The sequence below is a fragment of the Triturus cristatus genome, chromosome 10 (assembly GCF_964204655.1).
Source record: "Triturus cristatus chromosome 10, aTriCri1.1, whole genome shotgun sequence".
Taxonomy (NCBI): Eukaryota; Metazoa; Chordata; class Amphibia; order Caudata; family Salamandridae; genus Triturus; species Triturus cristatus.
The window spans coordinates 59,768,452-59,779,086 of record NC_140593.1 but is presented as its reverse complement, the minus strand read 5'-3'; the positions used below and the strand labels follow the sequence as shown (position 1 = coordinate 59,779,086).

Below are 10,635 nucleotides of genomic sequence, written 5' to 3'. Positions count from 1 at the left end.
GGTCCGGTGGTCACTTCCTCTGGTCCCTCTCCTGGTCGCTTTACTTCAGCTTCTTAGGGATTCTCGGGGAAAGGTGGCGTCCCGGGAGGAAAAGGAAACAAAAGAACAACCTCAGTGATAGGTCTTTCCTTAGATGTGAAAACCCTCCACCTGCTTTTCTATCACCACGATTTGTGAGGGTGGGGAAAGTCATGAGGGACAGGTCGGTCCTGGCTAGTGCCCCGTTTCTGGTGATCCCCTGGTTTTCCCCTCCCCGTTAAGCGTTTCAAGTAATTTAGGAAAGGCACTGACCTGGAGCTACAGTCCTCCAGGACTGTAGCATGAGGTGTCTCGGCGTCCTGGTTCTCCCTGGGACGACTGGACACTAGAGCCGTGTCTGCTGAAAGCCCACGGCGTCCCTGTTCTTCCTCTCGAGTGTTCCCTCGTGGCTGCCTGCTATCTTGGACTCCTCCTGGGCCTCCGGTGTCTGCTCCGCGTTCTTCTCCTTCTTTCGCTCCCCCTCTCGTCTCGTTCGTCGCTCTTTCTCCTGTTCCGGCGCGTGACGCCAGCTCCGCGCCGGCCGGGAGAACTAGAGCGCTTCCCTCCCCCGGATGGGCCTCTGCCGCCGCCATCTTGAAGGGCACAGGATATACGTCTCCCGCAGTGCCCTGATCACACATGGCTTTCTGAGTTTCGAGGTTTGATAATATCTAATGCCTGGGTAATGCTTCCTCAAAAATTTTCAGACCAAGCTTAATATCTCCATGAGCGGTATGGAAGGATGGAGTAAAATGTGAAGTAAAGGACTGTAGAGACTCCTTTCTCCATGTCTGACCTTTGTAGGTGACACAGTATTGAGGTCCGGGGATTCTCCCAGAAGGAGTGGAAAATTGTTAGAGAAATGGTCTGTCCAGTTCTGAGTCGTGAGGGATTCGACCTATAGGTTAGGAGAGTTTCTGAGTATGAAATCCAATGTTTGCCCAGCTATGTGTGTTGGGTCTACTAGTTTTCGATAGAGACCAAATGAAATGACACTGTTGCTGAGGTTTATAAAGTTCACTTGTGTTTGAGAAAATGTAACACAGTGGCAAAAATACAAAGTTTGCCTGTGCTCATTTCTTCAGTGTCTAAACATATTAAACTTTTATGGTTTATAGTAAGATATTTATCTATTTAAGGGTATGAATGTGTATAACAGAAACGTTATTTAGAGAAATAAAGAGAGCTGTGCATTGAGGTATTGTGGTTGAAGAACAGGGAGGGGAGTCATTTCAAGATTGTGTGCATGCTGCAGAGGAGGGGCTTTGGTGTTTATGAGGCTTCTGTAAAATCAGGAGATTAGATTGAACTGTGATAGTCACATAATGTAGAAGAAAGGGCAGAAGTTCCAATCCAGCAGCACCAGTGTAAATACAGTTTGGAGACATTTTCAAAGCAGGGGCCTAAAGGTGCATAGCTAGCCATAGGGAAGGTCATAATAACTAGACTGTGTCACATTCCATTCATCTCTCTCATCTTTCCCTACTTGAAAGCACCTTCTGTAATACTGAACAATGTTCTTTCATTGCAGATATGACAAACTGTCTAACATGCCCTGAAGACCAGTGGTCCAATCAGAAGAGAGATTCCTGCATTCAACGGGCGGTAGAGTTCCTGTCCTATGAGGATCTGCTGGGAGTTGCCTTAACCTCCATCACAAGTTTGTTCTTCATCATCACTGCTGGAGTGCTAGGAATCTTTATTAAATACAGCAGCACACCTCTGGTTAGAGCCAATAATCGTGATCTCAGCTACATCCTCCTCCTCTCCCTCATGCTGTGCTTCCTCTGCTGTTTTTTGTTTATTGGACGCCCTTCAAAGACTTCCTGTCTCCTCCGTCAAACTGCCTTTGGGATCATTTTCACTATTGCTGTTTCTTCAGTTTTAGCAAAAACTCTCATAGTTATCATTGCCTTCAATGCCACAAAGCCGGGCAGTAAACTCAAAAAGTGGGTGGGCCCTCGATTGTCCATCTTTGTGATGATTATCTGCTCACTGGGGGAGGTGTTGATCTGCTCTGTGTGGCTTCTTCTGTCTGCTCCATTTCCAGACACTGACACCAAATCAGAAACTGGGAAGATGATCTTACAGTGTAATGAAGGTTCTGTTGCTTTGTTCTTTGCTGTGATTGGTTATGTGGGATTTTTGGCTTTTCTTAGCTTTGTTGTTGCTTCAATAGCTAGAAAGTTACCAGCTACTTTCAACGAGGCCCAGTTTATCACCTTCAGCATGTTGGTATTCTGCAGCGTCTGGGTCTCCTTCATCCCAGCATACCTGAGCACCAAGGGCAGGTACATGGTGGCCGTGGAGATCTTTGCCATCCTTACTTCCAGCTCTGGACTGCTTGGCTGTATCTTCATCCCTAAACTCTACATCATCCTCCTTAGGCCTGAGCTGAACGCCAAGGACTATCTAATGGGAAAACAAGTAAACACCTGAGACTTATAGCACAATACTGAGTGACAATTATTGACCTTCAACAATACCATGTGCAGAATATGGATAGCACATTTTCTTCAATGTCGGTAAATATAAGTGGGTGTTTACATTTACTATTCTTAACTCCATATCTATGTATATTGACAGCATGTATATCATCAAGGCACATTGGTGTGGAGTTAAAAATATTAAGGGGCTTATTTAATGAGGTTTTGCGTCGCCCTTTCGCCACGCAAGATGGCCCGTGGGCAGCGCAAAACCTCTGATTTATCAAGCCATACAAGCCACCTTGTGAGGCCCGGAGTGGCATGATAAATCCAGAAAAACACAACACAGTGCAACATTGCATTGTGTTACTCTGCCCTGGAAAGGCATTCCATGGATGGACTATGGGTGCTACCACCCATCCACACATTTATTCTGAAGCATTCCCATATTTACCAATACTGGAAGACCTGGGAATGTGTCAAAATGCTATGTCTTCCCACATGAGGCATAACAAGGAGAAATATCTGTATTTCTCCTCGGTACTTCCTCTATCTATCTGTGCTCCATTCTGCAGCACACATAGAAAGTGGAAAATACCTCGGAGGATTGTTTTTGTGCAGGAAGGTGTCCCTTTTTGCACAAATACAATCGTGCTTACAATGCTGGCACCACGGTGCAAGGGTGCCTGCATTGGTGCTAGCCAGCAAATTGTGCACCAGCGCTGGGAAATGCAAGGAACGCACCATATAGTGTTAAGTATGGCACGTTCCTACCCTTGCACCACAGCAAGGTGTCACGCCGCATGAGATGTTAGTAATATGATCCAAAATCTAAACTTACCAATCTACTTACCTTGACAATACAGCTGCAGACGCCATCATGACTTGATATTTTTGCAGCCAATATTCTGCGTTCACTTTGTGATAGAAAATCCACTAGAGCCCAACGAAGAACGAGCAGAGATGTCATGTTGTACTGGGGTACTTTCACAGTCCATCATTTACACACAAATAGCTTTGTATTGTGCACATCACAATTATATGCCTTGAACATGTGATCCTTTAGGGAATACTTTATCAGCTTAGCATTCTAGCAATAAAAGCTCTTCTACTGAGAGAGAGGATTTCAAATTATTTAAATTTGTGTCTATCCTTATATTTTTGCGGTAAAACAAAAAATGCACTTTGCAAAGTGTATTTTCCTGTACTTCTCAAATCTAGGTGCAAACTAGACATAAACTCCACCTTGAATTCTAGAGCGGGCATGATGTGTGTCAAAGTCAAGTTTGTTCGCATAGTTTATAAACTACTGCATGCCATTAAAAAAACATTTCTAATACATTTGTTTAAAATACAAAAAACGACTCAGAAAACCTTGTACTCTGACCTCTGCTAAGGAATTCTGCTATATACAATGAACCTAGTGATATGCCATTTATCCTGCAAGTAAAATACATTTGTGAATAAATACAAGTGAATGTAGGTGTAAGTCCATTGTTAGTCCTATATTGCACCTGTTAACCAGTGGCCTAAAGTAAACCAGTGGACTAACCGGTCGTCTGACCTTGCTAATTCTATTTTCCCCCTAGCAGAAGATATTTTGTGCCTGTCGTAGCTTCATCCACGAATTAAAGTGCAGGTACCTTGTCTAAACCTAGAATTTAGCAATCTGATATTGAGTAAGTGAGCTGTTCAAATCACAAATAAAGTGCAAGTGCCTTCTAGAGTTCACTGGTCTTAAATATGAACCAACTTTGCGCTCTTATTTGCCCCCTAGCAGCAGAATGTTCGTTCACTTGGTCCATTTCTTTGAAGATCAGCTTTAGAATTTTTACCACCTGGCAGGCTGGGGGAAATGAAGCGCCACTTAACCAAGTGATTACTGCTTGCCTGCAATAATAATTTATTTTTTATTTTTTATAGTCATAATATTTTATTTGGCGAGAGTAAAAAACCATCATAAATACAAATATTGCCATTTTCGAACATCAATTTTCAGAAAATGTCATATATATACATCCCGTCAAACATACAAATAGTCAAAAAAAGGCAATAAAGAATAAAGACAATGAGAGGGGTACGGGAGACAAGAAAAAGAAATTGGTAAAATCTAAAACTGTACAATATGACTTAGAAACATAGGAATAGATAATAGTACATAACATTTGGCTACGCCATCGATGGAGATCGATACATATACAATTTTCTCCTACTCTTGTGCATAGAGGAATCATTCTATTATCCCACCCGTTCTTTCTTCCTCCATCCTAGGCCAACCAATCCCTCCCATCTTTATGCCTTGTAAGACATTTGCTCATTGGCACCCAGATTTTACGGCCTCTCTTGCTTTGGCGCCGGCCTTTACAGTTATACAGGGATCTTTCAAGATTAGATATGGCCAACAAGCGACCCAGCCAGGTGTGATACGTGAGAGGATCAACATCCTTCTATTTTGTAGCAATAAGGAGCCGAGCTATGGCCAACGCCACCTCAATGAAAACAAAGTCGTTCTGCCATGCATCTTGTCATCAAAGCCCAATAGCATCAGTGATGGAGTTATACAGACCCTGCCCCCCAATGCTACTAGCAGAAATTCCTTTAATCCCTCTTTTAGTAGCACTGATTTCTCACATCCAAAAAACATATGTATTATATCCGCCATTCCTTGATCACACCGAGGACATTTATCGTCCCCTCTTTTACCCCAGCAAGAAAGCTTGGCCAGAGTAAAATAGAGATCAAAGATAGTTTGATAATGTTGAGCTTTAAAATTTGCTGAGATAAATATTTCCTTCCCTAGTGCGATTGACTGATATAAAACCATGTCACGGTTTCCCAGTTTCCTGACCGATTTAGTTTCTACCTTTCCCAGGTCGTCAGGAGCTCTATCCATTAATATTTTATATATATGCTTGATTCTAGTCTGAGGATACGACATAACTTTCACTAGGGGAATTTTATTTGTAGAAATCTTTTCAGTCCCTATTTGGGTTAAGAAACTGGTGATCTGCCTGTGCTTGAAGTGAGTCCCTGACATTGTTCCATATCTCTGTTGCAGATCTATAAATGAGGACCTTTGATTGGTTGAATACAGATCCCCTACCTTTGTAATACCCCTTTCCTCCTATTGCCTGCCCATAGTGTTGTACATTGTTTCGGGGAAGAATGAATTTTCAGGCTTAATAATATTAGTTTCAAGTGTATTTTCCTTTGAGCCAGCGGCACCGTGCACACACAAAAGATATGTACTAGCGACTCTTACTTGTATCCACAGTCGACTTTTCGATTTTGCGACTGATCTTTCTAAGTGGAGATAAGATCTTTCATCTCAATTAAGCAAAAACTTAATAACATGAACTGATGATATAGGGCACGAGAAAAGTGCTCTGAAAGACCCTCTTAAGGTCGCAAGCTGTTGTATGAGTTGATCAGTACCAACGCGTGTCGTCTCCGTGCAAGAGCACTTTTATCTGTTAAATGAGACAAGATCCAAGTTGAAGCATTTATTGCTCAATAAAATGCAGATTTTCCCATGCTCGCTCCCCAGGCATCTTGCATACCTAAATCCTTCATGACCTGGTTTAGATGAAATCCCCAGGAGCCTTTTATGTTGCTGTGTTGTTGCTCCTCAATTTCCAGCCAGCATAAGCTGTTGATGGAGCCGCTCTCGGGGCATGTAGCCTTATGCACTGATTGATATAAGCACTTCTGCATTGAAATGCTTGGTTTGTCAAGCCAAACTATAGGTGTACCTGGGCTGGTGAGGCTGATTTTGGGATGTGAAACACGGTTTTGTATACTTTCGTTTGGCTGTTATTGAGAGTGACTTTCACGACCCGCAAGATTTCCGTACCATGGATCACCGTTGGCGTTAACTGATCGGGAATTACTGTCAGCAAATGACTGAATGATGGACAGCTCAGTATCTTCTTTAATAATTTAAACCCCCACGTTAACGACTGTGCTTTGGCTGAATGTTTGAAAGCCATTTTATGTTCCACGTCAAATCCTTAGTATTTATATGTGTTCGCTAAATCAACCTTTTTCCCCACCACAAACCAGGATGATGAATTAAATTTGGAATCAGCCAACCAAACCACTTTAGTTTTATTCAAGTTAAGCTCTAGCTCTTGCTCATCCATGTAGCTTTTTGGGGCATTCATACTGTGTTGCAGACCAATGGAGTGTTGGACTCAATAGGACGATATCGTCCGCATATTGGAGGCACCCTAGTTTCCCTTGAGCCAAGACTGGCGGGTGGGTGTCGTCCTGTGGGAGGGCGCCTACAAGATTTGCAAGGTACAAGTTAAACTGACGTGGGGCCAAGATGCATCCATGTTTAAGGCAGTTCTTTGTATGAATTTTGTTTGTAACTTGGCTGCCATTTCCAATTTTGACTTGCACACAGGTTCCTATACGTAGTTCTATAATTGTCCACAGTGGGCTTTTGGAATACCCCATTCTTCCAATTTTGACCATAAGCATCCTCAAGGAACTCGATCAAACGCAGACTTGAAGTCTGCAAAACATGCAAATAGCTGTGATTTTCTGTCTTTGGCCTTCTCTATTAAGAAAGTTAATGATGGTCAATTTGTTAGCGTCCCCATGCCCACTCCGAAAACCTGATTGTATTTGTGGTATATGCCATTTTTTTGTCTGCCCATGATTTTAAATGATGGTGTAAACAAGATGCATAAAGCTTGGCTTTGAAATCGATTAAGGCGATAAGCGGTTAATTTGTGTTGGATACAATATGGATTATTCATTTTATTATTATATATGTTGGTAAGGTTAGGTTTTCACTCATGTAGATGGATTGGAAGATTTGCATTTCCACAATCTGGATTTTGGTTGTTATGATACAGCTCATTAAAAAACGGTGCAAAATAATGGGCCCAGTAAATTACGTCTCCTTTAAATTAGTGCATTAAGGATTCTGTTCGGGCCTGCTACACCTTCTGGTTTTAATTTCTTTAAAGTTTTCATCAGTTGTTATCTATCTACTATCTACTACTAAAGTCTGGTTTTTGTGATGGTAATTTGTTTAATCCTTATGCTTGTCGTCTTTTACTTGGTCACGTAATTTATGGTTACTGGGCATACCTTTCTTTTAGTTTTTGCAAGCGGACTCCCCCCACGCTGTCTATCTCTGATGCTGCATACATGGCACACACACAGGCTTTCCATGAGACTGAATCAATCCCTGCACTGTGATGTCTGGCCTTTCTAGTTGACAACCCATTCACCTGCCGCCAGAATTTTTTTACTGTTCGGCTGTTTACTGGACAGGAGGATCTTGTTCCACAGATCCTCATGGTATCTTCTTTTTTCTCCAGCAGTTTTTCTTATATTAAATTCTCAAATTTCGGAGTGTGGTTTTGTCCAGCCTCTTCTCTTGATTTAACTGCTTTGTCACTTTTCTTGTTTCTCTTCTAATTTGTGATTTTTGAATATGTAGCTCCCTGATATACCGGACTTGCCTTCTTGTACCGCCAGTTTTGTTGGCTCCATTTATGCTTTTAAGGAGTTACTGTAAATTTTGTCAATAGTATATCACTTAAAATTGTCTATGGCTTTTCTCGCTCACCTACTTCTGTTTTTGCTTTTTCCTGACTTTTAGATTCTCTTTTTTTACCTTGATGGTTCTGCCACATTGATAAACTTCTGCCATCAGCTTCTCAATACCCGGGCCACACCAATTCAAACTTTTTAAATGATAAATTATTGGGTAGGTGATTAGATCTTTTATTCGAAATAGCTGTTCGATCTTACACACTTTCCAGATAGATTGGGTAAAATGGTCACTTTCTGTGCGAGGGAGGATTTGAAATTGCCACACCTGTGGCAAGGCTGATTCGCATAGTAACATATGATCAATTGTTGAGCTTTTTCTATCGCTTAAGAAGGTGATTTATGTTGGTGAGTCTTCTTTTGTATTTCTGTTCAGAAGTATTAGACCTTGTTTTTCCAGCTGCCTTCTGAATTTGCTTCCACCTTGGAGAGTGCCCCTTTTTGTCCTTAGATTACTTAGGTCTGTATTAAAATCTCCGGAGATAATGAAGATTGTTTGCTTGCATTGCTTCTATAATGTTTGTATGATTTTGAGCAAAGTTTGCATGCTTTTCCTTTTTTTTTGTTTTGCTGGGGTGAAAGTATACACTTGTAAACAGCACTGCCATAGGCATGAGACATGCCTTCTTGAGTTCTAGCTTACTTGCTAAAATCCAGGTTACCCCGAAATCCATTTGTTCTATGGCCCAGTTGCGTTCTGTAGCACAGAACGTGGAGAGGCCTCCCTTGGAATTTTGAAAACGTTGTCACTGGTACATGCTACTCTACATAGCTTACAATTTATGTTGGTTCTGAACACAACGTTTCCTGAAACAGGATAATGTCAAAGTTCTGGAGAAATTACCTCGTGTCCTCTTCTTGTAGCAGATTTTCCAGCCCATGTGCATTCCATGACCAGATGTTTATGCTATCTGACTCAGTTACAGAGCTTTTGTTGACAGGGCGGGTTGATGACTTGACTGTTGGGAAGCTAGGGTCTAGCCGGGATCATAGGGGCAGGAGCTGCAGAGTCATAATACACCTGCCGGACCTGTCCCTGGAGGTCATTGTTGGAAAACTTCACAATTGTTAGGTTTTCAAAAGTTCTTGGATTCATTCCTGCCCTGCCACACCCCTTAGGACTGAACTCTCTCTTGCTTTCCTAGGAGCAGTGGTCCTGGGTAGCGGAGGGGAGGGGGTTCAATCTTTTGTCGCTCTATCCTCCTTGAATTGAAGATGACTTGGTTCGCTAACATTTGGTCAACTATATCCGGAAAGGTCTAAGTTGTTACTGTTGCTTCTCTATCACTTCTATAGGGATGGGGTCTGAATTTGATTAATGTCAAATCAGAAGACGTAATGTGCGCAAGGGCCCTTATCTTGTTTGTTAACTTTAACCTCCATTTAAAGTGTTGAACACCGCAATTGATGTATAGTTATGGATTAATAAATGTTTGTTAGCCTGGAGACCCCCTACTGTTCACTGCAACTCATGGAGTTTAATCCATGGGAGATCCTGAACGTGTGGTTGCTGACCCCCATCCGGCCGACAATGTTGTGCCTGTCCGTGGTTTCGCATTGATATTTCATCTTGTTGCACTTGAAATTTTCTTCTGACGTCGGCTGTAACTTGTTGTGAGGGACTTATGTCGTAGATGTTTGCCGCCTGTCCATTTCCCCAGGAGGGAGTCTGAGTAGCCGTCACTGTTAGGTCCTCGCTTTCTTGTGTGCCTTAATTAATGAAGTTTCTTTTGCGTCATATTCTAGGACCTGCACCCTTTCAAGTAGTCTTGCTGCTTGCGACCTTATTTTTATCAATTTGGATTGATCATAAAACTTGGGGTGTGTCCCCTAAAATTGTGCATCGGCATGTAACCTGCTGTGTATAATTGTGAGTTTGAGCCCTCTGTATCAGATCGTTGAGGGCTTGCAGCTTCTTGTAAACGCTTACTATGTGTACTGCCAAGATGTTAAGGAGATCCACCTGAAGTTCCTATTTGTCAGCTTGGTGGAGAATTGCATTAAACACTACATCCATGCTTGACAGGAGAGCCCCGCCATGTGCAGACAGAGACACCTATGTCTGCTGGCTCTAGAGTTTCTTCATCTATTATTTTTGGGTTTAAAGTCGATCATATTCTACCTGTTTCCTCTTGATTGATCGTCTGAGTCTGCCTTTTGCTGTGCCCTCCTGCTTGGACTTGAAAGAAGCTTATTTTTATAAGGTGAATTGGTCCTGGGCCGGTGAGCTGTTGCTACATGCCACACATGGACTTAAACTGACTGTAGTGATATCCGTTTGTCTCCCAGCCCCTTGCAAAGGATCTAGCAACATGCTTATTTGTAAAATGCATTTTCACCCATGGACATCTTGGTGCTGAATAACAGATGTGTATTGCTACCCAACTCAACTGTAGTAGCGGTACCAGCAGGTTTTTGATCTTCAGTATGCTGGCTTCATGCATGAATAATGCTATTTATATAAGTTCAATTAAGGGTTGATCCTGTGACTCATGGTGGCCTGCAGCTGACTAAGATGCCTGCACACTGAGCTAGCTTCTCTAGCCGGCAGAGTGTGACCCCCAAAAAACATCCGTAATCATCCGTGGGTCATTGCTTCGCCCACTCAGGAGACTGCGTC

The 10,635-nt window shown here is 42.4% G+C and overlaps 1 protein-coding gene across 1 annotated transcript; it reads left to right on the top strand.

Moving 5' to 3' along the window:
• Nucleotides 1–1,551: 1,551 nt before the first annotated feature.
• Nucleotides 1,552–2,457, top strand: LOC146788829 (vomeronasal type-2 receptor 26-like). Its single transcript, XM_085629939.1, has one exon. The coding sequence runs from the start codon at nt 1,552–1,554 to the stop codon at nt 2,455–2,457; it is 906 nt and encodes a 301-aa protein (XP_085486065.1).
• Nucleotides 2,458–10,635: the final 8,178 nt, after the last annotated feature.